Consider the following 27,277-nt stretch of genomic DNA (forward strand, 5'->3'; position numbering starts at 1 on the left):
GTTGTGAGTTTGAGCACCACGTTGGGTGGTTTAAAAAAAAAAAAAAAAAAGAATTTGTAGAGAGAGGGCAGGCTAACCCTCCTCAGGCCTCCTCGGACACGTATATAAATCCTGAGCTTCCTCCATCATCAGGACAAAGCTGGGTGAAGCCAGCAGGGTTAGATGTGCTCACTCCCCTTATAAAACTCTGAAAATTCTAAAAACCTCTGAATTGGACACCGAAGTGGGTGAATGGTATGGTATAGGACTCATAGGGCAATAAAATGGCAATTAAAAAAGTTCACTCCCCAGGCACCTCTGGGAAAAATTCCTTTAATAAAAAAGTTGTAGTACATTTACACGATTGTCATCACCCTTTTTCTACAGCACTCAATAGGGAAAATAAAAAATAAAGGACAACCTAGTCGCGCTCAGTATAAAAACGCAGTAATTCATTCCAACAGGAGGCCTTATCGCCTGGAGAAGAGACACAAATGCATGAGGGCATGTAAGTTGAGCAGCTGAGGTCTGGACTTCTGGAGGAATCCAGAGGACGGCTGAAGACCCGCCTCTAACTTTTTGAAGACAGTATTTAAAAAAAAATTAAAAAAAAAAATCCAGGTTGTGATAAGAGGCCTCATTCTAAGGAGCTGGGTCCATTCCAGAGAAAACATCATCACGGGGGGGGGGGGGGGGGGGGGAGGGGGCGCGGGGGGGGTGCAGGGGGTGGTCAGAGTCCGTCCAGTCTCAGGACATAGAGCCAGGCATTTTATGGCAGGTTATAGACTCCTGGAAATTTGATCTCAGAAGCAACGCTGGCCTAGTCTGAGAGGTTTTCAGAAGTGAAATCAAACTGCCCATGGCCCTCTATTCTGAAAGGCTCAGAAACCACCCCTTAATGTCGGACTTGACACCTCTCTCCTCCAAGTTGCTAAGGCCGCTTCTTGACAAGCTCCCAAGTTCTTGGCTGAGGAGAGGACTCAGGCTCCTTGGAAATGCCACTGCGGCCCACCTTTAGCCCGGGTCCTGTTGGAAGGCCGCCTAGTCGTCCTGGCCACCACCATACATGTCTGCCAGCTTCTTGAAGCGACTGCCCCACTCGTTCAGATAGTCATAGTCTTGGTCCTGGTCAGAGGCTGAGGAGGTGAGGGAGCTCAGGGACGCGGCATCAGAGCCGCTGCCCTCGTAGTCAAACACCAGCAGGGAGTCGTAGGGCGGGGCTGTGGGGTCCGTGTTTGCCGCCTTCAGGTTCTGTGGCGACAAGAGCAGGTGGTTAGGAGCGGCGGTCAGACACTCAGCAGCTGTGGGAGCTCGGGCAAGGTAGCTCACCCTGCCGAGCCTGCGTTTCCTCATCTGTGAAGACCTCTCTTTCCTCCATGCAGGTTTGAAGGGTGAAATGAAATAATGCACATGGATACTTAGCACTGAGCCCAGCATACAGCAGGTGCTCACTGTGGCAGCTCAAGAGCAGGGAGGAACTCTGAAACCAGACAGCTTGAGTCAGAACTCAGACTTCACATACTAGTTTTGTGACCTTGGGCAAACCCTTTTTATCTCTAGGTGCTGTTTTTGTCTGGTCTCCAAAACGGGATACTTCAAATAGTTTTAGAGGAACACACTAATACATGTAAATATATGTAAAGTGTGTATTAGAATAGTACCTGGCATATAGGGGAACATCATTTTCCTCATTTGTAAAATCAGGACAACAATAGGATTCCTTCCCTGCAGTCGATGTGGGGATTGAATGACATGGTATTTGCAAACTATCTGACACAGAGACATTCTGGAAATGGTCTTCATTTAACTGGAGGGAAAAGTTCCAGGTATTTAGTTCCAAGGCATCTTTTCAAACCATTTGCTCTGGGCAACTTTCCCCAGATGCTTTTGTTTTTGCACAGCTCTCTCAAATATGCTCATGCTAAACAATAGAGTCTAACCACCAGGCTACTTCTAGAAGGCAAGAAGGGGAAGCAGAAACGTTCAAGCCAGGGTGAGGTATTTTGACAAGCCACTGGGCCCTCTGCCCATCATTGCTTCCCCAAACCCATCCATCTATCTTCCCTCCCTCTTACTGAGCACCTTTATTTTACAGGGCACCCAAATGGCTCAGTCAGTAGAGCAAGCAACTCTTGATCTAGGGGTCGTGAGTTCAAACCCCACATTGGGTGCAGAGCTTAAGGAAAAAAAAAAAAAAGAAAGAAAAACCTCCATTTACTGCTAATGGTGTCCCAGGCTGTGAGAGGCTCCTATCATTTATTTTCTATGTACCTAGTTCAGTGGTTATCACAACCCTGCCTGTATATTTGATTTTAAGCTGGGGGAGCTTTAAAAAAATTGGAGTCTTAAAAAGAAATCCCTGGTTTCTAGGAATTGTTATTTTTCAAAATCCCACAGATAAATCAAATGTATGATCAGAATTAAGAACACTGGAGACACTCGGCTATTATCAACAATAACTATCATAACCTAATAAATGCCGGTGGTACCTGGGTGGCTCAGTTGGTTAGGCGTCCAACTTCAGCTTAGGTCATGATCTCACGGTTTGTGAGTTTGAACCCCCTGTTGGGCTCTGTGCTGACAATGCAGAGCCTGGAGCCTGCTTAGAGTTCTGTGTCTTCCTCTCTTTCTGCCCCTCCCCACCTCACCCTCTGTCTCTCTCTCAAAAATTAATAAACATTAAACAAATTTTTAAATAAAATAAAATAAATGCTACATGCCAGGCCAGTGGTTCCTAGACTCAAATTACTTGGGAATCTTTTAAAAATTCTGAAGCCCAGGCCATATCCAGATCAATTAAATCACAATCTCCATGGGGAGTCAGAAACGTCAGTAGTTTTTAAGTTCCCCAGGAGATTTCAATGTTTGGAAACTACTGTTCTAGGTGCTTACTCATCTGACCCTTAAAGTGACTTATAACAGCGGGTCCCCAACTCTGTTCCACATTGGGATCAGCTGGGATCTTTAGTAGTCTGGCTGCACAGTTTTCAAGCAACTGTTATGTGTGTTGCATAAATGAATAAATTATTCTTAACCTACTGTTAACCACTCTGCAACTTAGGGTTTTATGGAGGAGAAAACAGAAGCCCAGACGTTAGCCAAATGTCAGGAGGTCACACAGCTGGTTGGCAGGGGAGCCAAGATTTGAACCCAGAGCCAAGACTCCAAGCCCATGCCTTTTCCCCCCATACTGCTGGTGCCTGAATCAAGGGCTTCCCTTGGCTGGCCCCCTATGCCTCACCTCGATGATGAAGTTCCCAATCTCATCTGGGTTGGCTGGACGTGGACGGTACATGGGTGTGGGGATGAAGGACGGCGCCACATCATTGCGGAGAACAACCTCAGGCCGGGCCTCCAGACCACGGTGGAGTTGGGTGATGTCATAGTCCTTCATGAAAGTCAAGGACAGCATGGGGTTGAGAAGTGAACTCCTCCACCATTTGTATGTCATGCCATTTCCCTGCCACTTGGATGTTCTGGTTCATGGGTAGGTCTTAAAAGATAGTCTTTGTCAGGTATTTCTGAAAGCCCTTGTTCCCACAGCTCCTCCTCCAAAATTAAGCACAGGCTCAAGGTCACCTTAGCTGGGGCCAAAGGGACTACAGCAGTAGACCAGACACCCTCTCAGAAGAGAAGAGGCATCAATCTTACATGAAGATGGATGCTTTAGGCCAGAGTCTAGTCAACGTAGCTAATATGGTTAGTTGGTTAACCCAACCATCCCTGCCAATGGCCCTGGAGGCATCCATTTCCCAACACTTAGACCTTCCCAGTGCCTCACCTGGTCCTCCTCACCACCTCCCTCTTCGCCATAGTAGAAGACATTGTCACGGGTGTCATCTTCTGGGAGCAGAAGGGGCTCCTTGACCTTCCTCTTCTTCCTCACCAACAAGAGGAGGACCAGCAGAAGAACTGCCAAGAGTTAGGGAGTGTGAATATTCACCCCCCACAACCACGGAACTGGCCAACAGCCCCAAACCCTTAGCGCCCCATCTTAGACCCCTTCACGCCGCAGCCAGGGTTGAAAACACTTCAGTGGCTCCCCTGCACCTAGGAAAACCCCCAATTCCGTATCAAAGTGTACCGGATTGGCCCCTGTCTTTCTCCACACATCTACACCCCCACGCGGGTCTAGTCACATTTGCCTCCTTGGAGTTCCTCAAATAACACCTAGCAGTTTACCACTTCAGGAGCTTCACGTGGGCTTTTCCCATCTGGAACATTTTGTACACATGGCTCTCACCCTTCAGGCCTCAGTCTACTATCCCCTCCTCCTAGCAGCAAACTGACTTCATTCCCCCACCAACAATTATGTACCATTTATTGTCAGTCTTCCCGTATCGGTGATACTGGTCCTCAAGGAAACACTCCTCTACGGGGATGGGAATCTCCTAGCAGATGTTACTTTTCAACAAGACTCTTTTTCAGTCCCCAGTGACCCCTACATTAGCCACAGATTTTAAGTTAAAAAGCAAGAAAGTGAAACTCTGATATGGTGCAGTAATTTGAACTTAGGTGCAAATACTATTTTGGTATTTCAAGAGGGGAACTTAGCTTTTAGTAATATGGTCAGAAAGGCTGGCAGGCCATGTGGACATGGGAGTATTGGCCAACTAATGCCTAGCTGCTCTCCCTAATGCCAGGACTACCCCCAGCTAATCCCACATGAAGAAGCGACCCCAGGGTCCTCTCTGTGGCTGTCCAATGTGAGAGGATACACCCACCATTTAGCTTTAGCACTTTGTTTGGCCTGTTTACACAATTCCTGTCTATCTCGGGCCAGTCACAAAAGACCTAGCCTTCTCGGGGAGTCTGTGGGTTATCAGCATGCACACCTTATGTGGGCCAGACTGCAATCTTTGCCTCCCCTTTTCCTCCTCACTGAGTCTGGGGAAAGGCAGGAAGGAGGTGAGCTGCACTTCTCACCTGCACCAAAGTTACATGTCTGCCTACTGATATCTCCATTTGGACCGTCTGGCAATTCTCTTCCCATGATCCTTTCCAAACTGGCTAATGGAAACTCCAGTTTCTACTTGTTTGGGTATTAGAATCATTGATGGTTCTTTTCTTCATACCACACATGAATCTGAATAGATTCTGCCTTGAAATACAACCACCTCTCACCATCTCACTCCTAGAATATGGCAATAGCTCCTTAATAGTCTCCCTGTCTCCACCCTTACCCCTGTACAGTCTGTTTACTGGGAATCCTATAAAATTCAAGTCAAATCATATCACTGCTTTGCTCTAAACCTTCTGATGACTTCTCATTTCATCACATCCTCACAATAGCCTACAAGGCCCAACAGGATGCTCTGCCACAACCATCACCTCTCTGACTTCATCTCCTACTTTTTTCCCCTTTGCTTTTTCCACTCCAGCGATTTATTGTTTCCACACACCAAGCACAGTGCTGCCTTAGGGCCTTTGCACTTGCTGTTCCTGAGATAGCTGCATGATTTGCTGCCTCACCTTTTTCAGGTCTTTATGCGAATATCCCTTCTCAACAAAGCCTTTCTTACCCATCCTACTTAAGATGGCAGACCTCCTCACTCCACTTCTTTTTCTCCATACCAATACCTATTTCTCTGCCAGATGATTCACTGTCTGCTCTCTGCATGCAAAGTAAGCTCCATGAGGACACAGAGTGGTCTGTGTTATAAAATGCTGCACCCCCAGCGCTGAAACAGTGCTTAGAGCATAGTATGTGGATTCGTTAAAGTTTGCCCTTGTTGAATTCGTACCGGATTGTGTTTCTGTGTAAGGAATTCAGAGGGTAGAAAAAACAAAGGTGATGGGTTCTACCTTTAAAGAACCTAGCTTGTAACTAAACACTTCCGCCCACTAGACTCGTGACTCTCAAACTCTAGCATACATCAGAACCCGTGCTGGGCTTGTTAAAACACAGGTTACTGGGTTTTACCCCCAAGTTTCTGAATCAATGGGTCAGGAGTGGGCCTGAGAACTGGCCTTTTTAACAAGTTCCTGGGTAATTCTAATGTCGTTGGTCTGAAGATCACACTTTCAGAACCACTGCTCTAGCCTCTAGATGACATGACAGTTGGGCTGGGTCTGTCTGTTCACGACTGTATCCCCAAAGCCTGGCACATTCCAGAAGTTCCATCAACATCTATTGACTGAATGACACTCCTAGAATTAAGAGTATCAGGAATAGATATGCAATGTTGGGGATGTCTTAGTCCCAGCAGTCCAGGGTAGAATTGGGTCTTCTAACTACCCCATCCAGAGAGGGGAGAGGGCACGGGTACTCACGCAGCAGAGCCAGGACAGCCCCCAGGACCGGGAGGAGGAAGCCCCCCTTCCAGGGTTTGGGGCAGGTCTCCACATGGCCATGGCAGTCACACACCGTGGCGCTGATCACTGTCAGCTGTTCCTTGTTGCCATGGTCAGATAGAGAAAGGTGCACATTATATGTGTCTTGCTTCAGGAACTTCTTCAAGGACAGGGCCACTGTGTTTCCTGGAGTGGACAGATAACATTCACCCTGGGAGACCCCCAAGTGGAACTGGGCAGATCATGTTGGAGGTCTGAGGAGACAGCCTCTACATCTGGGCAACAGGGAGAAATATCCCAAAAGCACACTTATGTCAAGTGTTAAAAGTTGATATTTGGCCAAAGCCAAATATGCACCATCATGGAAAGAATTACTGGAATAGGAGAATTTATTTATTGGGGCGCCTGGGTGACTCAGTCAGTTAAGCATCTGACTCTTGATTTTAGCAAAAGTCATGATCTCTCAGCCTGTGGGTGTAGGCCCTTGTGTCAGGCTCTGTGCTGACAGCATGGAGCCTGCTTGGGATTCTCCTTCTCTCTCTGCCCCTCCCCTTCTCACACTCCCTGTCTGCCCCCTCCCCTCTCTCAAAAGAAATAAAACTAAAATTTTTAAAAATAAGGGAAAAGAAATTCATCATTTTTCCCCCTTAAAATCAATAATTACACTATTTTTAAAATAACGATGTTTTTTAAAAAGTCATGTCATGCAAGGCCAAAAATTTCTCAGCACCATTAGCTGCTAGACTGTTCTCTGCCTCAAAAAAGAATACATTGGAATAAATTCTTTCTGAGAGATAATTAACTCATGAACCATTAGATCATGACCCGAGCTGAAGTCAGAGACTCAACTGACTCAGCCACCCGGGTGCCCCTCAAGCCATTTTTAGTTCAAAGTTTCTGCATGGGGTGCCTGGGTGGCTCAGTCGGTTAAGCGTCTAACTTCAGCTCAGGTCATGATCTCACAGTTCATGAGTTTGACCCCCGCGTCGGGCTCTTTGCTGACAGCTCAGAGCCTGAGCCTGCTTGTGATTCTGTGTCTCCCTCTCTCTCTGCCCCTTCCCAACTCATGCTCTGTCTCTGTCTCAAAAATGAATAAAGCATTAAAAAAAAATTAAAAAAAAAAAGTTTATGCAGACTCTCTGGCCTCCTCCTAGCAAGAAAGCTAGAAGGGAGAATTTGCCCTGTTCCAATTCAGCGATGGCAAGCAGAGAGGGAGCTCTGCAGGCTGAGAATTTAGTCTCCTACATAGAGGCCAACATGGTGTGTTTCCCTGAAACATCCCTACCACCATCCTATCCCCATGCTGGATGGCGATTTCTCAGGGGCTGATGACAATGGTGGTGCCAGTGACTAAGCAGGCACTAACTGGGAGCCACGCCCTACTCTTCTCCACTACCACTTTAAGAGGCAGGTACTATTTTTTTTTAATGTTTATTTACCTTTGAGAGAGAAAGTGGGGGAGGGGCAGAGCAAGAGGAACAGAGGATCCAAAACAGGCTCCACTGACAGCAGAGAACCCAATGCGAGGCTCAAACTCGTGTACTGTGAGATCACGACCTGAGCTGAAGTCTGACATTCAACTGACTGAGCCACCCAGGTGCCAAGAGGCAGGTACTATTATTCTGATTTTACAAATGCAGAAATTGAAGCTCAGAGAGGTCAAGTAACTAATGTGAGATCACACTGGGGTAGGGGATGGATTAACTCCCCTGACAACAAGGACATGATCAGTTAGAAAAACTAAGCTAAGCTGAGACGCCTGGGTGGCTCAGTTGGTTAAGCAGCCGACTTCAGCTCAGGTCATGATCTTGCAGTCCATGAGTTCAAGCCCCGCATCAGGCTCTGTGCTGACAGCTTGGCGCCTAGAACCTGATTCAGATTCTGTGTCTTCCTCTCTCTCTGCCGCTTCCCCATTCGCACTCTGTTTTTAAAAAATGAATAAATGTTAAAACAAAAAACAAAAACTTAAGGGGCCACTGGGTGGTGTCCGACTTTGGCTCATGTCATGATCTCACAGTTCCTGGGTTTAAGCCCTGTGTCAGGCACTATGCTGACAGCTCAGAGCCTGGAGCTTGTCTCGGATTCTGTGTCTTCCTCTCTCTCTCTCTCAGCCTCTCCCCTGCTTGTGCTTACTCTCTCTTTCAAAAATAAACAAACATACATAAAAAAAAAAAAAAAAAAAGGAAAGAGAAACTAACTTAAAAACCAAGAACCAGGTATCAATATTATCACCAGGTGTTGGTACCAGTGGGCTTTGGTCATAATGCTCAAACCTGACTGAACCAGATCTGTGATTGCTGCTGGGAAATAGTGGTGATGAATGAAGGTGGCTGTTCACACACCTACTGAGCACTGATGTACCAAACAACGTGTCTCTTGTGTCATCACTTAATCTTCACAATAACCGTATCGAAGTAGGTACACTTATCGGCACCATTCTACAGATAGGGATTAACTGAGGAACAGTGAGGTTCAGTAGTTTGTCCATAATCATAAAGCTAGTAAATGGAGAAACTGGGTCTTGAACTAAGGCATTCTGGTTCCAGAGTCCATGCTCTATAAATGATAAGGTCAGGGATGGGGAAAAAATGGCTTCCAGGCCACAACGGGGTAACAGGAGACCAACTTGCACTCCTCAAAGGAAAGGTGCTGGTCATACATACCCAAATCACAGGAATCATAAAATTGAGATCATGTGGGTATCTGAAACAGGTCTCCTGAGTCCTTTCAGGGCTAGGCTCAGCAGCAGTAATAGACACTGGACATATCCAAGTAGGATATATAGATAAATATCCTATTTATAGGGGCAGAACCTATATACACTGGTTCCCCATTTCCCTCCTAGGGGACCTTAGCCCCAAGAGGAAAGGGGACACATTTTAAACCAAAGTGAACAGTGTCTCTCCAGGGGCCTTCCTGGCACTTGAGGCTGGATCCACCTTTCTCACACACCCCGGGTCCTCACCCACTTGATACCAAGTTAGACCCCTTTTCAGTCTGGTGACAACTAAAATACCATGACAGACTGAGAACCTCTGGGTGGATGGAAAGAGAAAGCACAGGGAGATGGATTGGAGCGGGGTGTTGGGGAAAGGGACTGTGGCTTCAATTTCTGCTCCATACTTACCCACTCTGTGCCCTTGGGCATACTATTTAACCTCTCGGAGCCTCATTCTCATCTTTAAATAGGTATAAAAATACTGACCACAGAAGGTGGTAGAAATATTACAGAAGGAAAGAAAAAGCATTTTGCATATTGTTCAATATGCATTCAATAAATGGTAGGAAGCAGAGATCTAATGATAAATCAGACTGTCTGGATCCAAATTCTGGTGGCCATCATTTTCTAGCCATAAAGCCTTTGGCAAGCTATTTAACCTTCTGTAAGCCTTGGTTTCGTCGTGTAAAATGGGTGCATATACATTTATGTGTTAATAGTACCTTCTTCACCCAGGGTTGTCGTGAGGATTAAGTCACCTAATCTATGAAGCATCTGAAGTGGTATAGTATATACCATATATAGTATATACCAGTGATATACTAGCACATACTAAGTATGCTCACGACATGTTAGCTATTATCACTGCAGGAATCCTAGCTCTTTTATTATGTGATACTGAGAAAGCCACACCCTCTCTCTCCCAGCCTCAGTTTTTCCATCTGTACGGGAAGGTGGTTGGACAAGAACAGTCTTAAAGGGCTGCTGTGGATTTCCATAGGCTAACACAAAGTTAATAAGTAGCAAAAGTGTTGAATGGTGTCTCTCCAACATTTTTTGTCTTTTTTTTTCCTTTTTTTAAAAGTAGGCTTATGCCCAGCATGGAGCCCTATGTGGGGCTTGAACTCATGATTCTGAGACCAAGAGTTGGATGCTTAGGGGTACCTGGGTGGATTCTCCTTCTCTCTCTTTTTGCTCCTCCCCCTCTGGTGCATCCTCGCACTCTGGCTCTCTCTCTCTCTCTCTCAAAATATATAAATAAACTTAAAAAAAAGTCAGATGCTTAACCAACTGAGCCACCCAGGCACCCATGGGTTGACGTTCTTAACTCAGTGACCCACAAGATGCTGGAATGTGTACAGGGTCCCGGTATGGGGCAGACACCCACCTACTACCCACCACCACTCAATTACCTTTCTCATTGACCTCTGCTGTCCAGTAGATATCCGAGTCATGTGTGAGCTGGGCCTGGAAAGGGGAGGTGTGGGGGGACAGGTCCTTGTCCGTGATGTTCAGCACTTGGGGCACAGGGCTTTGGTTGCAGATAGTGATCTGTCGGGGTTCGGGGACCGGGCCATGGTCGTTGATGTCCATAAGTGTTAGCAGGAGGGTCCCAGTGCCAGTGGTGGGAGGGCTCCCTGTTCATAATTACACATAGGATCCCTTTTAGTATCTGCTGTTGGTTGGGGTGATGAATGAGTGTTAAGCTCTCCTATGACCTATCCAATCAGCCCCAGGGAGGTTCCTTTTAACTGCCCAGCTGTAACTTTCCAAGACCTTCCATGCCCTGCCCTGGTCTCATCATAGATCAAACCAGTGATGGTAAATCCATGGCGGTCATGCCATCTTTCCCATAGCAGACATTACTAAGTGATCCTAGCACCCTTACAGCCACTTCATCCATATGGCCACTACCAATCTATCACAAAAGGAAACCTACTGGCCATCTCAGGGCTGATGCAGTGTTTGCTAATGAGCTTTAGGGATGCTTCCCTTCACAGTCCTGCGGGAACCTTTCATCTGCCTCCAGACCTTGCTTCACTGTGTCAAGCAGCAATGTCAAGTCACATCCTAACTCCCAATCCTGTCATGGTATGACATCACTAATCAATCATGGCACTTTCCAGGCAGCCCCTTTCAATCAATCACAAGGCCAATTCTGGGCTCAGTGAACCACACACTTAGGCTAAAAGAAGTCATTCTCCTAACACTTGGGTCTTAGGGAAACCATAGCCAATCCTGGTCTTTGAAAGACTCCTCTAAAGTCCCCTTTGACCCTCCAGATTGGTTTGCTAACATCTTTCCCTGACACCATACTCTGTGGAGGGGATGTGCTGTGTCATGGGCTCCAAAGGTACCCAAGTGGAGGGATTGGGAGGAAGCTCTCACCATCATCTGTGGCCAAGACCATGACTTCATAGACATTGTTCTTCACAAACCGTTCATCCTCACGGTCTAAAACCCCCGTGGCAGTGACCTGTCCACTGTCTGGGTCCACTGCTAGCCACCCTGCTGGGTCGCTGAGGATGTGGTAGCTGGAGTGGAAAAGTTGAAAAGAGTCATTTCCAGAATACTTAGAATTCTGGTTGTCCTCCAAAGCCTACTCATTCAACTGGCAGATGCTGTTATGGGTCTTGGGGCTCCTAAGCAAGATCACATGAAGAATGCATCTCACCCCAAATGGAAGCGAGAGCGGCAGAAAGAGGGCCCAGCAGGGACACATGAGAGAGAGTGGGAATACCTGCCCCTTAGACCTCTGTTCAGAGTCTTCAGTGTTGGGGAGGGTAGGAAGGGAAGGTCCTGTGCGGGGATGATGTTCAAAATATTTAGCAATCTTTCTGGTAATGGGAGCAAACGCTGGCCATAATAAATAACCCGTCCAATACTACTAATGCTTTTGGATGCATCTGAGCCCAGCTCCTGTGTACCTGATCTTCTGATTTCCCTCGTCAGGGTCCTGCGCAGTGTAGGTACAGACAGACTCCCCGACAGAGATGCCCTCCTGGACCTCGATGACTTTGGAGGGTGGGACAAACACAGGTGCCTCATTCACATCCTCCACATGAACTACTATGGTGGCCGTGGAGGTTGGGAGCTTCACCACAAAGGGAGCCTCATTGGTCACTTCAACGTACAGGGTGTGTTGGTTTTTGGCCTCGAAGTCCAAGCCCTGAGAGAGAAAAGGAAGGAGAACCTGAGCCACCAATTTGTGAGGAGACCCCATGCAATGCTTTGAGGTCAGAAGGAAAGGGCCCACAGTGAGGGGCTCAAGGTTTCCAGGAACAGCAACGTTGCCCTTTCCATATAGCCTCCTACACTTTGAGTGGACAGCCAGTAGGGCCTCTCAGACCACCCCTAAACCAGAAAGCCCTACAGTTGGTTCCCAACAGGGTGGTGGAAAAACTCGTGGAGGCCTTTCTGGTGATCCTAATGACCGGGGATGCCGCTGGCATTTATAGGCTGGGGCAGGGAAACCAAGAACTGTTCCACAGGCCGTGTGACTTGCCAATATCCCCCTGAACATTCATGTACTTGTGGGTGTGGAAAATCTGTTGATAATTCCAGTCTAGAACACGTTTTATGTGTTTCTGGTGCAGTTTTAATATATATGACTTTTCTAGGAATGCAAACTTCTGAGGGGAGCCTGTAATTTGATTTGTTCAGGCCCTTCCCAAAAGCTGTTTATTTGCTGTCCTGTAAAGATACCAGTATGACTTGTGGTGTGTATGAGCCGACAGAGTGACACGCAGCATCCGCTACAGTTGGATGAGTCTCCAAAGAGAGGCAAGTAACTGACCACCTTCATTGTGTTTTCTAGTATGTTCTCAGAAGCTTGCGTACAGAAATATCTTATTATCAGTAAATTTTCCTGTAAAATTCTTCTTTATTTCACAGTTAGGGCAATCTCTTTTTCTAGAAATTATGTAAGTTAGGTAAGTTTAATTATAAATGAAATTCATTTGACAATGTAAAAAGGGCATTACAAAGTTTTTGTTGAAAGAAGGGGATAGTTTTTAAAGTATTATATATAAAACTCTGCTTCTCAAACTAGGCCATTCTAAAAGCATCAATTTTATTCAAAGACTTTTTGAGAGACAACCGTATCTCTAACTACTAAGTAACATAAAACATTTTGCTACGCAAAAACCTAGACATGTGTTATGGATTAAATGCAAAATTTGCAAGCATTCCAATAAAACAGAGCCTCTCTGTTTAAGAAGGCTGACTGGGGACAGCCACTGGACACCAGGATCTGGGAGGAGGAGCACTACTCATCTGCCTTAATCAAATCAGTGACTCCCACCTGTTTTTTTGAAAGGAGTCCCTGGTTAAGATTTAGTTTGAACAAAGCAATACACTGACACAAGAGGGATGGGAAAGGGTCAGAAGCCACCAGCTTGCTGCACTCCCCAGTTGAATGGTTCAAAGTAGGTGTCCCAAGGCAGATGGTACCTCCTTTTCCCGGAGGCTGCAGACCTGACTGTCCCAGGTGTGGGCATGTCTAAAGCCCAAAATGACTCACCTTCCTGGTTGTCAGAATGCCCTGGTTGCTCTCGGGGTGGGTGGTGATGGTAAAATGGTCCCCATCATCACCTTCCAAGATGCGGTAGGTGGCGTGCCATGCGGGTGAGTTGGGGGCATCCAGATCAGTCACTGTCAGCCTCTGCACCTCGTGCCCCACCATGTTCTCAGGCACTTGGGCCTCGTACTGTTGGTGTAGGAAGCACAGCACAGTCAGAGCAGAGACTGAACACCCTGAGACCGTTCCACGCTTCACCAGCTATGGATCCTCCATGTGACTCCATGGGAGCTCCATTCCATGCCGCTCACTCTTTCTGGGATCACCCAATACCACACACCAGGGTTTCAGGGCACACACAGATACGGAATGTCCTGAGACATGTCCTTCCAGCTTCTGGGACAGACCAAAGGGATGGTGAGCCTACTATTCGTACATCCAGGGCCTACTACTCCAGTAATCACACTGGTCTGGGTGCCCTAAACCCTGCCATGCCTAGCCACCTATCTAGCTGAGATCAGAAAGGTATGGAGAAGGTGGCAAGAGGGACTAGCTGCCTGACTGCTTTACGGCACTGAGCAGGAACTTTTTTGGAAGCTCTGGAGTAAGTGGCAAAAGTTGGGAACTTGGCTGCTCAGAACACATTTCTAATCAAGCCTAAATAATGTTCAGTAGCCAGAATTATCTAAGGATGGAAGGGGGGGGTGGGTGTCATCTTGATTGGCACTGAATCCTCCGTCGCTGCAGGTGTACAAAGTATTCACTGGGTGAAGGTGGATAGGTATAGGTGTGAGGCAAATTATAAGTTTCATAACAACACGGATTTTGTTCCTTTCTTTCCTCCTTCCTTCTTCCATTCTCTCTGTCTCTCCCTCTCTCTTTCTCTGTAAAGCAACCTCTACCTCTAATGTGGGGCTAACAGTCACGACACCACGATCAAGAGTCACAAGCTCCCCCTGACTGAGCCAGCCAGGGGCCCCTCAACAAGGATTTTCATATTAAGCACTTATGTACCAGGGATTGTGTTATGAACTGTACATAGATTATTTCATTTAAAACTCAGAACAATGCAGCAGGTATTACTATTACCTCCATTTCACAGATTAGGAAATGGGGCACAAAGAGGTTAGGTAGTTTGCCTCCGGTCTCACATCTAGTAAGCGGTGGCACAGGACTGGAAGCCATGTGGGCTGTTTCCAGAGTTTCATGAGAAAGAAAAACCTCAGGGGCATCTGGGTGGCTCAGTCAGTTAAGTGGCCAACTCTTGATTTTGGCTCAAGTCATGATCTCACAGTTCATGAGTTTGAGCCCTGCATGGGGCTCTGCACTGACAGTGCAGAACCTGCTAGGGATTCTCTCTCTGACCCTCCCCTGCTTGTGCGTGTGCTCACTTTCTCCCAAAATAAACAAACTTAGAAAAGAAAGAAAACTCAGTCCTTCATCATCTGATGAGGAAAGAAGGACTGAAATCAAATTTACCTTCTGAGGATCAAACACAGGAGCATTGTCATTGGCATCGAGGATTTCCACTATGGCCACTGCTGTGGTGGTAGAACCATCCCCATCCATGTCTGTAGCCTGGATGGTCAGTGTGTACTCAGGGACTCTCTGGGGAGGAAAGGCAAGTTCAGGCCAAGAGGTCCCTCAGCCTGGGCTCACAGAGGCACAGCTCTGGATATACGTGGAGGGAAGGGGAATGTTTCCCCTTCTCACAGTGCTCTCTTGAATCCCTGCCCCACTACTCACCTACGGCAGAAAAGAACAGAGGCAAAGGGTGGAGGGGGAGGGGAAACACAGAACTAAATAGTTCTCCTGGGCCAACTGTGGGGTGGAGCCTGGGGATTGCCCCCTGACCCCCGGCTGATACAGAATGGGAGCTTTGAGTGGGGATTCGGGTAAAGGTATTAATTAGGAAACAGTAGGCAACTCCAATATCCATGGAGCTAATTCTACTTTGTAGCACACAAGGGACAAATCTGGGCAACGTGCATGCTAAGTGAGCCATTCCGAGAGGAAATGAGAAAACCTACAGAAAATATCAAACGCTTGCATTTTACAGCTGCCTCCTCAGCCTTAACGAGATCATTTGGCAGCATGCCATTGGCCCAAGAGAGCTGTGGGTCATCAACATGGGAACACAGCAGCAGCCATTCCCAGCTGACTTGGATTCTCACTGCTCCACCTTGGGCTTTGGAGGCTTGGCTTCTGCTCTTGAATGCCAGGCCCCAGCCTGAGAAAGCCTGAGTAGGCGGCACTCTCCCTAAGGGCCACTCACCTCCCGGTCCAGGCCACTGGAGATGACGCTGATGGTACCCGTGCTCCGGTGGACGGTGAACATGAGGTCATGTGGGTCCTTTGGCTCTTGGCTATGGATAGAGTAAGCAACCACCCCATTGTAGGTGTTGATGGCATCGTCCTCATCTGTGGCTGTCACCTGCATCACAGAAGTGCCTGAAGGGGAGAAGGAATGAGTGAGCACCCTTCTCTCCCAGCTCCGATTACAGCATTGCCTACTTCTGGAACTATGAGAGGCTCCACCTTGGACCCATCCTCTACTTTGTGGCCGATTGCTAGGTGGTGTCCTTTTTCCTTTCTCTGCTTCTTTCTTAGAAACAAAATGCTCATAATCATTTTAAGCTGAGCACAAGGTCTGCCTGGAACAAAGATTATTTCCCATCCCTCTTGTAGCTAGCTGTGGCCTTGAGACTAAATTCTGACAAATGGGATATACGACTTTGGGAGAAGTGTTTTTCTGAGTATGGGGCTTATTCTTCCCGTTGCTTCCCTCCTTCCAGGTGTAATGGATGGAACTCCAGGAGCAACCACAAAGTAATCTTGGAAATAAAGCCCCAATAGCAAAGCAATGAGAGAGAAGGAGCCTAGATCTCCAACACTGCAAAGCTCCATTGTAGTCTTGATTGTCCACCTCTAGATTTCCTGAATATAAGGAGAAAATAAGGTTTCATCTCATTTAAGGTCCTGTTCTTCTTTGGGGGATTTCTGTATTGGCAGCCTAACGAATTCATACTTCTCAAATCTTCCACAACTCAGAGAGGAAGGAAGAGGAGAACCCCTCCCCACCACCATCGGTTTTTGAGGTCATTATGTGTTATATCCAATCTTCACAATTATGAGTAATATAATTCCCATTTTCAGATGTGAAGATTGAGGCTCAGAGATCATGAACTTGCCCAGGGTCACAGAAAAAAAGGTCACATGTAAAGAGGCAAATCAAGATTCAAATCTAGATCTTTGTAGCTCTAAAGCTAGTGGTTCCCAAACCTGAAGCTTCTGGGAAACTTTTAAATATACAGATTGCAAAGCTGTGTATTTAAGATCATCCTTATTCAGGGATCTTGGGATAGAGTAGGGGGAATCTGAATTTTTAAAGATTTTGGCTTTATTTTTAAATTTTTAATTTATTTTTTTAGAGAATGTGTGTGCAAGTGGGGGAGAGTGTTGGAGGAAAGAATGAGAGGGAGAAGGAGAGAGAGAGGGAGAAAGAAAGAATCTTAAGCAGGCTCCACGCTCAGCTGGATGCAGGGCTCAATCCCACAACCCTGGCATCATGACCTAAGCTGAAATTTAGAGTGGGATGCCCACCCTACTGAGCCACCCAAGCACCCCAGGAATCTGATTTTTTAAGATTATCCCAGGTGATCTGATATACAGCCAAGGAAATCAAGTATAGAGGGTTTTTCCAGCCTTTAACAGTCTTGGCTGACCTCTAGATGGTTCCAGAAGTTGACCCAAGGCTATGTCTGGGCCTAGCAGACCTCTCTAGCTGTCCACTCCCAGTCCTCTTACCGGGTAGTACCCCTTCCAAGACGCTCCCTCTGAAAACATCCTGGGTGAACTTGGGCTTGTGGTCGTTCTGGTCAGTTACAATGATGGAGATGTTCATGGGGTCTTCCACTGAGGCACCGTTCTCTGATACAGCGTGGCCAAAGAGCTGTGGGTGCACAGGTCCAGGGTCAGCCTGACCCCACCCTCCCCACCTGGCAACGGGGCCCTGCTTTTGTTGGATGCTCCAGATTACGTACCTCATACTTTGCAATCTTCTCCCGGTCCAGCGGCTTATTCAACAACAACCAGCCTGTTTCCTTCTCTATGGTGAAGACACCCTCAGGGGGGCTGTCTGCTCCAGGGCCTGTGATGCTGTAGAAAATCTTGGTGCCTCTGTCCTTATTAGATTTGAGCTGGAAGCACAAGAAAATAGCAGCTGACAAAGTGACAAATCTCTCACGGCTGCCAACAAAAGTGAGGAGGGGTAAAGCCTTATCAGAAATTTTTCCCAGTACAGAAGCTTTCAGGAGCAAGAAACCTTATAGTAAGGCCTTTGGATGAGGGTCCCTGTACCCACCAGTGACTCCCTGGGAGAAAGCACAGTCATACCTGATTGAGCTTCTGGGGGAAGGGACCCTTGCCATTCTCAGAGACGGATATCGGTGGAACCACCCATTCTCTCTTGCGTCTTCGTAAGATACGGTTGGATGGGGAGATCTTCAATGGTTTCCTCTCCTGCAAGGAAAGAAGACCCCTTAACCCACGCAAACAGCTGGAAGATACTCGACATCCTCTCACTTACAGAAGTTAAGTGTGAGGAGGGAGACCTAAATAGGTTTATTGCACAAGACAAATTGAAAAGAATCCTAAGTGTTTATTTACAGAGAACCAATTAAATACACTAGAATATATAGTTTAGTATTTTATTTAATAACTTACATAATTAGTATGTACCAGCTTTTGTGTAAAAGTGTAGCAAAATAAAGCCACATATTCATAGTGGCTTATATATAAACAAAACCTATTTTTAGATGCAGAAAGAAAGTGCATACATGTAAATAATATATCTTTTTGCATAAAAGAGAGGAGAAAAAGTATTTTTAGATCTGTAAATATATAAAATACATAACATATGTTTAATATACATACAGAATATATAAATAAACTTCAAAAGGAAAAATAACTGGTAACAGTGGTTATCCGTGTATTCTCTTGGAAAGGGCATTAGGTAAATGCAGAGAAACAAAAGGAGGTTATTCACTGTGTAACTTTTTAATATTTTAAAATTGTTGAGCCACATGGATATATTAGCTATTCAAAAAATTAAAAGAAAGAAATGTGGCTGAGTGCCTCAGGTCTGTCTTCCCAGAGGCTCATGGGATGTTCATGGGGTCTTGAATCACCTTCCCTTGGGGTTTAGCAAGATGATATGGGAAAGAAGGAAAGGGTGATGGGAAAGGGAATGGGAGGGGCAAAAGGTACTGGGCCATTGTTCACAAGGCAGTTCTTTGCCCCACTGGCCTGACTCTCTGGCGCCCCTAGTGGAAGGGTGCAGGCATTACCCTGCTTAGATCCGTAGCCACGCCCATAGGTGTGGGCAAACTGAGGGCTAACACTGCCTCTTCTGAAGGGGTAACATGGTTCATAACCCAGCAACCTCGAACTCCTGGCCAGCAGCAAGCTGGGCATGCACAGAGAACATCTTCCTTCCTCCTGGCAGGTGCACATGGTGTCTTACCTGGACTGTTCTACCATTCAGCACAGCAAAGTCACCATCAGTGCTAAGCAGGGCTGACTCTTGCCCAGGGCAGTCCACGAAAATCACTGTGGGTAAGACAGAAACAGAGTATTAGGAAGAAGAAGGCTTCTGGAAGCTACCCTAGTGGAAGCAACACCTGGCGACAGCCTCCTGACTGGATCAAAGATGGTTTCAAGCCACTGCAGGAGACCTGGCTTTGGTTTCCATTATAATCAAATACAAGTTTCAGATGGGGCTTCCAACTTTGGCCTCAAGAGGGAGGACTACATGGTGGTTTGTGAGCCAAGCTGCTTTCTTTGTTCATGAGACCAAAGAATCAAGATCATATACATTCAACAACATCAGCCCCAGATGGCCTCATGAAGACAAAGGGTTGACCCGAGGTCATGGTTGAAGGCAGGAGATTTTTCAGCATTTCAGAAGACCATGAGTCCACCTATATCCAATATGCATCCTGCTACACGGCTCCTCACACAGATCATTCTGGACAATCTCCAGCTGTTTCAGTTTGTCATGTTCCCTCTGAACCCCCCTGCTTAGCCACCTTTTAAATAAGCACTCTGAGGTGATAACTACCACTCACTAAGCCAGAGACTGGGCCCATTTCATCCTAAACTACCTCAGCTAAGGTAGGTATTATCTCCTTTTCAAAGGTAAGAAAACTGAGGTTCAGAAGCCCTATCAGCCTGACTCCAAACCATCGGCTAGAGAGTACTTACAACCAATGTTCTTAACCACCCTTCCTTGAAGCCAAAGCAGGAGAAGAGGGTACCTGCTGAGGGAACACATGGGCCCATCAGCACCTGCTCTGGCCGAGACACCAGTCTGCATCGTTTTCCTAGGCTGCAGCACAACGAGGACCACAGGGACAGTGCTGTGCCACAGAGATGTCAGCGTGAGGCTTCCAAATGTCCTTTTTCGAAAAATTGTCCTTTAGTCTCAGATTATGAAGATTGTTGTCCCCCCACCCCCGCCTCCACCATTCCCTCCCTCATTTTTTAAATTATTTATTTTGAGAGAGAGAGAGCATGGTGGGGGGGGGAGGGAGGGAAGGAGGAAGGGAGGGAGAGGGGGAGGGAGAGGGGGAGGGAGAGGGGGAGGGAGAGGGGGAGGGAGAGGGGGAGGGAGGGAGAGAGAGAGAGAGAGAATATGAATCCTAAGCAGGCTCTGTGTTGTAAGCATGGAGCTCAATGTGGGGCTCAAACTCACAAACTGAGATCAAGACCTGAGCCAAAACCAACAGTCAATCGTTTAACCCACTGAGCCACCCAAGTACACCTATGATAACTGTTTTAAAAAAAAATCCTTCCTTGGGTTGCCTGGGCGGCTCAGTCAGTTAAGCCTCCGACTTTGGCTCAGGTCATGATCTCATGGTTCCTGAGTTTGAGCCCTGCGTTGGGCTCTATGCTGACAGCTCAGAGCCTGCCTTCAGATCCTCTGTCCCCTTCTCTCTGGCCCTCCTCTGCTCGTTCTCTATCTCTCTTCGTTGGGGTGCCTAGTTGGCTTAGTCTGTAGAACATGAGACACTTCATCTCAGTGTTGTGAGTTCGAGCCCCACATTGGCTGTAGAGATTACTTAAAAATAAAATCTTAAAATCTGGGGTGCCTGGCTGGCTCAGTCAGTAGAGCATGTGACTCTTGATGTTGGGGTCACGGGTTCAAGCCCCACATTTGGGGTAGAGATTACTTAAATAAAATCTTTTAAAAACTCCTTCCATAAAATAAGAAAGGGTAATAGATGAGTAAACTACAAAAGTAATGTGAACATGCCAAAGAATTCAAACAGCATATGAGTATAATATAAAAAAGTAGAATTCTAAATTATAAGTATCCAGAATATAAAAACTCCTAAAACTCAACATCAACAAACATTCTAATTAAAGAAAAACAAAAAAAACAAAAACAAAAAAAAAACGGGGGCGCCTGGGTGGCTCCGTCGGTTAAGCATCCGACGTTGGCTCAGGTCATGATCTCACAGTTCCTGAGTTTGAGCCCCGCATCTGGCTCTGTGCTGACAGCTCAGAGCCTGGAGCCTACTTCAGATTCTGTGTCTCCCTCTCTCTCTCTCTGCTCCTCCCCTGCTCATGCTGTGTGTCTCTGTCTCAAAAATGAATAAACTTAAAAAAAAATTTTAAAAAGAAGAAAAAAGGGGGACAAAACATAAGAGACTCTTAAGTACAGAGAACAAACTGAGAGTTGCTGGAGGGATTGTGGGTGGGGGGGATGGGCTAATGGGTAAGGAGCATTAGGGGAAACACTAGTTGGGGGTGAGCACTGACTGGGTGTTATACATAGGGAATGAATCACTGGAATCTACTCCTGAAATCATTACAGCACTACATGCTAACTAAATTGGAGGTAAATTAAAAAATAACTAAGTAAATAAATAAAAGAAAGAAAAAGAAAAAAGCAAAGGACCTGAAAAGACATTGACCTAAAGATATACAGATAACCAATAAGCATATGAAAAGATGCTCAGTATCTTTAGTCATTAGGGAAATGCAAATCAGAATCAATTGTGGTACCACTTCACACCTGCTAGGAAAACTATTTTATTTTATTAAAAACAATTTTTTTAATGTTTTATTTTTGAGAGAGAGAGAGAGAGAGTGCAAGCGAGGGGAGAGGAAAAGAGGGGTACAGAGGTCCAAAGCAGGCTCTGTGCGACAGAGCCTGACATGGGGCTCGAACCCACCAACGGTGAGATCATGACATAAGCTGAAGCTGGATGCCCTGGGAAAACTTTTTTTTTTTTTTTTTAAAGAAAAACAAAGTCCTGCCAAGGTGGGAAGAAAATGGAACCCTCCTGTATTGGGAATGCAAAATGGTGTGAAAAAGTTTGGTGGTTCCTCACAAGGTAAACAGAATTACCGTATGATCCACAGTTCTACTTCTAGGGGTTTACCCCAAAGAAGTGAAAGCAGGAATGCACGAAGAAACTTGCACACTGATTTTCATAGCATCATTTTTCACAATAGCTGAAAGGTGCACACCACCCAAGACTCCATCAAGATATGAAGAGATAAACAAAATGTGTTATATACATGCAGTGGAATGCTATTCGGCTTTCAAAAGTAATATAATTCTGATACATGCTACAATATGGGTGAACCTTGCCAACATTAAGCCAGGTGAAATAAGCCAGTCACAAAAGGACAAATACTGTAGAATTCTGTGTATATGAGGTACCTAGAATAGTTAACAGACATAGAAAATAGAATAGAGGTTACCAGGGGCTGGAGAGAGGGACAAATGGGGAGTTACCATTCAATGAGTGCAGTTTCTGCTGGAAGTAATGAAAAAGTTCTGGAGATGGATTATGATGCCAGTTGCACAACAGTGTGAATGTGCTTTAACGCCACTGAATTGTTTACTTTAAAATGGTTAAAACAGCCAATTATAGGTCATGGATATTTTACCTCAGTAAGAAAAAACAGCAGAAGTCTGATGTGGGAGTATAAAACGGAATAGTCATTTTGGAGAACTGTTGGGTGGTATTTACCAAAGCTAAATATACACATTCCCCAAGACCCAGCAATTCCCCTTTGCAGTAGAGACCCAACAAAAACACATTCACCGGAAGGCATGTGTTATAATGTTCACAGCAGCACTATTTCTAATAGTGAAAAACTGGAAATAACCCAAAGGTCCATCAAGGGAGAATGGACAGAAACACTGTAGTATATTCACACAATGAGATCAACCACAAGGACAGACAACAACGTGGATGAACCTTATAAACATACAGCCGAGTAACAGAGGCTAGGTGTAAGAGAGGACACAGGTATGATCACATGGACAGGAGGTTCAAGAACAGGCACAACCAACCTAGGTGAAAGAAGTTAAGACATTGGTCATCTTTTGGAGAGAGAGGGTCAGTGAATGGAACGGAAAAGAGGGGAGGCTTAAAGGCATACAGAGGTGCCTTCAGCTCCCCAGAGCCCAGGGCAAGCTCCCTAGAACTCAAGAGCCCCACAGAGAGAGGCAGGATCCAGTCGGGGAAGGCTGGAATGTGCCTGTGACAAAGAGAGAAAATGTTTAAAAATCAGATTGCCCTACTGACAAGGTCCCCACTGAGGGGTGGTGGCCTGTGTGTGATATGCTTGGCCAGTAGGGGAAGAAAGTGGGATCTAGGCCTGAGTCAGTTCCAGGAGGCCCTGGAAACCGCGAGACTCTCAGGCCACCTTTCAGGGTGACCCTGACCTTTGCCTCCTGAACACAGCTCAGTTGTCTCATCATCTGAGGAATTTGCTCTAGGGCTAAAAGGCCCAGGAATGAGATGTGGCAAAGGTTAAATCACTTTAATATAGAGCAACAGTTAAATAATCCATGGATTTACACTCCAGTGTTTACACTCCATGGATTATTTACAGTCCAGTGTTTACACTCCATGGATTATTTATCCAACTATGCAAAATGGTATTTATAGTCGAGTTTTTAAGTTACCTAGGGAAGTTCTTATGCTATGAAGTGAAACCAAGTAAGCAGAATGTAAGCAGAATGTAGAAAGACCTATATAATATATGCAACTATGCACATATAAAAAGTTTGGAAGGGGACACCTGGGTGGCTCAGTCAGTTAAGCCTCCAACTTTGGCTCAGGTCACCATCTCACAGTTCCTGAGTTCGAGCCCCACATCGGGCTGTCTGCTGTCAGCGCAAAGTCTGCTTCTGATCCTGTCTCCCTCTCTCTCTGCCCCTCCCCCACTCACACTCTCACTCTCAAAGATAAACAAACATTAATATTTTTAAAAATAATAAATAAATAAAATACCGGAAGGAGGGGCACCTGGCTGGCTCATTTGGTAGAGCACGTGACTTTTTTTTCCTTTTTATTTTTGAGAAAGAAACAGAGCGTGAGTGGGGGAAGGGCAGAGACAGAGGGAGACACAGAATCTGCAGCAGACTCCGGGCTCTAGCTGTCAGCACAGAGCCCGATGCGGGGCTGGAACTCAAGAACCACGGGATCATGACCTGAGCCAAAGCCCAACATGTAACCAAGGTGCCACCCAGGTGCCCCAAGCATGTGACTCCTGACCTGGAGGTTGGGTTTGAGCCCCTCTCAAAAATAAAAATCTTTAAAAAAGACTGGAAGGAAATAAACCTTTCCGATGACTGTGGTTACCAGCAACTACTGTTTACATTTTTCTGTAGATCAATTTTTCTTTTAACATGAATCGTCTCCCCCCCCCCCACCCCCACTTCAACTCATATGTTTAAGTCCTAACCCCAACTACCTCCAAATGTGACTGTATTTGGAGACAGGGCCTTTAAAGAGGTGACTAACTTAAAACGATGCCATTAGGGTGGGCCCTAAGCTAGTATGACTATTGTCCTTATAGGAGGAAGGAATATGACCACAGATACAGAGAGAAGACCATGTAAAGACACAGAGAAGACAGCCAACTACAAGCTAAGGAGAGAGGCCTGAAACAAAACCGACCTGGCTGATACCTTACTTTTTGTTAAGACCCTCAACCTGGGCTACTTTGTTACCCTAGCAAACGAACACAGCATACACCATTCTCAGCAGTCAAGACTCCCTGTGCTCCTGAATTCTCCCAACAGCTGACATTTAAATACATTTTTTGGGGGGGCGCCTGGGTGGCTCAGTCGGTTAAGCGTCCGACTTCGGCTCAGGTCATGATCTCACGGTCTGTGAGTTCGAGCCCCACGTCGGGCTCTGTGCTGACAGCTCAGAGCCTGGAGCCCATTTCAGATTCTGTGTCTCCCTCTCTCTCTGCCCCTCCCCTGTTCATACTCTGTCTTTCTCTGTCTCAAAAATAAATAAACGTTAAAAAAAAATTTTTTTTTTAAATACCTTTCTTTTTTAGGAGGAAAAAAAAAAAACAAAAAAACGCTGAGCATGGAGCCTGACATGGGGCTTGATCCCACAACTCTGGGATCACCACCTGAGCCAAAATCAAGAGTCGGACGCTTAACTGACTGAGCCACCCAGGCACCCCTTAAATACTTATTTAATCTTCACCAAGCACTCTATGAAGTAGATTTAATGTCTATTTTCTAGAATGGAAAACCGAGAGGTTAAATGAATTCACTGAAGTTACGTAGCTAGGAAATAGAGGAGCTAGAAGTGGTATCCACATCTGTCACAGCCTGTCATTTTCTTACCCACTAAGGTTAATCTTTCTGATACACCCAAGACTTAATTAATATCTTTTCCCTACCTCCCATTACCTCTTCTCCTCCAACTACTGAAATAGCAGACTCTGATTTCTGGATGCCCAATGAGGCAGTGTGAGATTTGGAATAAAGCACTAGACTTGGAAGAAGTAACAGCACTTCTCTTACAGTGTTGATGTGAGGACTGAATGAGAACACCAGTAAAGGGCTGACAGATTAGGATGCATCGGGTCAGGGTCTGCTGTTGATGCAGTTAATGGACACAGAGACCCCTGTAGGCATTGACATGAACTTGCTTGGTGCTCCTGGGTAAGGCACTTGAATTCTCCGGGTCTCACAATCAATCGTTAGCTGAAGCTTTGAACCTGAGGCCTGGTTTCCCTTGGTTTGAAAGGAGAAATGCATGCTATTAGAGTTACTCAAGAGTAGTATGGGGGCACCTAAGTGGCTCAGTTGGTTAAGCATCTGACTCTTGATATTGGTTCAGGTCATGATCTTACGGTACTAGGATCAAGTCCCATGTTGGGCTCTGTGCTGGCAGCAGAGTCTGCTTAGGATTCTCTCCCCTCTCTCAAAATAAATAAACTTAAAAAAAAAAAAAATAGCAGTAGGACCAAACATATTTGCTCCTTGATGTAATAAGAGTAAGAAAAGCTTAAAAGGAATACCTAAACCTCCTTAGGTGATTCAGCACTCCTGCAGGTGCTTTAAAGATGCATACAAAGATCCCACAAAACTGTCAGTTGGAAACATCATTATGTTCATGCAGAAGTTGAAACAACTTATTAGGAATTTATGTTTTCTCATTTGGAAGATGGAAATTAGACTTTACAGAGCCATCTTCAACACCAAATAAGATAGGGCTCAGGTCATCAAGGTTCTTGAGTTCAAGCCCCACATCGGGCTCTCTGCTGTCAGCATGGAGCCCTCTTTGGATCCTCTGTCTCCCTCCCTCCCTCCCTCTCTCTCTCTCTCTCTCTCTACCCCTCCCGAGTTTGCACTCTCTTAAATAAACATTTAAGATAAAAGTCTAGGGGCGCCTGGGTGGCTCAGTCGGTTGGGCATCTGACTTCGGCTCAGGTCAGGATCTCACAGTCTGTGAGTTCGATCCCCGCGTCGGGCTCTGTGCTGACAGCTCAGAGCCTGGAACCTACTTCAGATTCTGGGTCACACTCTCTCTCTGCCCCTCCGCTGCTCATGCTCTGTCTCTGTCTCAAAAATAAAATAACAAAACATTTAAAAAAATCTTTATAAAAGTCTAAACTACAAATTTGTGAGCACCAAAAGCTTACATGGATTCTTATGCCACATGAGGAAACTGAGGTTCAGAACTGAGATGATAGCCCAAGGTTACACAACTAGTGAGCGGAAGTGGAGTTAGAACCCAGGGTAGTCAGATTCTAAAGCCAGGTTCCTCTTGTTCATTCAAGAGCTAGTTGAGCGCTTCCTTTGTGCTCAATTTTCTTCTAGAAACTAGGGATGCATTGGGGAACAACTATCTATCCTCAAGTATCTTTATTTAAAAATTTTTTTCAAATGTTTGTTTATTTGAGAGAGCAAGAAAGTGAGCTTGAGTGGGGAAGGGGCAGAGAGAGAGACAGAGAGAGGGAGACAGAAAATCCCAAGCAGGCTCTGTGCTATCAGCGCAGAGCCCGACTCAGGGCTCCATCAAACAAACTGTGAGATCCTGACCTGAGCTGAAATCAAGAGTTAGACACTTAACTGACTGAGCTACCCAGGCACCCCTCAAGTACCTTCAATAAGTACAGGATACTGCCTCCTGTCCAAAATCAACTTTTTCAGCTACTTACCAAACTAATTAACAATGCATTGACTGTAATAGCAAAACTCCAGACAATCCAAATGCCCATCAATAAGAGATTAACTTTATGTTATAACGACATCTATATAAGAGAACACCATGCAGCAACAAAAAAAAAGCTATAAATGAGGAGCAATCTCCTACGTATTATATGGAAAGCTTTCTAAGACATACAATTAATTTAAAAAAGAGATACAGATCAATATAGTCTTTGCTAATTTGCTAACATTTGTATTTTTAATTTTGTTTGAAAAT

General features: G+C 45.8%; 1 protein-coding gene across 3 annotated transcripts in view; it reads right to left on the reverse strand.

Moving 5' to 3' along the window:
* Positions 1–298: 298 nt before the first annotated feature.
* Positions 299–27,277, reverse strand: part of CDH3 (cadherin 3) — a 59,788-nt gene continuing 32,809 nt past the window's right edge. For all 3 annotated transcript variants that reach the window (XM_027076076.2, XM_027076075.2, XM_027076074.2), the window contains 14 exons: positions 19,036–19,121; positions 17,907–18,032; positions 17,555–17,710; positions 17,319–17,463; positions 15,787–15,962; positions 14,991–15,119; positions 13,515–13,700; positions 11,920–12,161; positions 11,381–11,526; positions 10,405–10,629; positions 6,253–6,459; positions 3,761–3,891; positions 3,221–3,367; positions 299–1,230 (listed from right to left, as the gene is read on the reverse strand). In XM_027076076.2, coding sequence (XP_026931877.1) covers positions 1,021–1,230; positions 3,221–3,367; positions 3,761–3,891; positions 6,253–6,459; positions 10,405–10,629; positions 11,381–11,526; positions 11,920–12,161; positions 13,515–13,700; positions 14,991–15,119; positions 15,787–15,962; positions 17,319–17,463; positions 17,555–17,710; positions 17,907–18,032; positions 19,036–19,121 — 2,312 coding nt within the window. In that variant the 3' untranslated portion in view covers positions 299–1,020. The remainder of the gene's footprint in view (positions 1,231–3,220; positions 3,368–3,760; positions 3,892–6,252; positions 6,460–10,404; positions 10,630–11,380; positions 11,527–11,919; positions 12,162–13,514; positions 13,701–14,990; positions 15,120–15,786; positions 15,963–17,318; positions 17,464–17,554; positions 17,711–17,906; positions 18,033–19,035; positions 19,122–27,277) is intronic.

Source organism: Acinonyx jubatus, chromosome E2, assembly GCF_027475565.1.
Source record: "Acinonyx jubatus isolate Ajub_Pintada_27869175 chromosome E2, VMU_Ajub_asm_v1.0, whole genome shotgun sequence".
NCBI lineage: Eukaryota > Metazoa > Chordata > Mammalia > Carnivora > Felidae > Acinonyx > Acinonyx jubatus.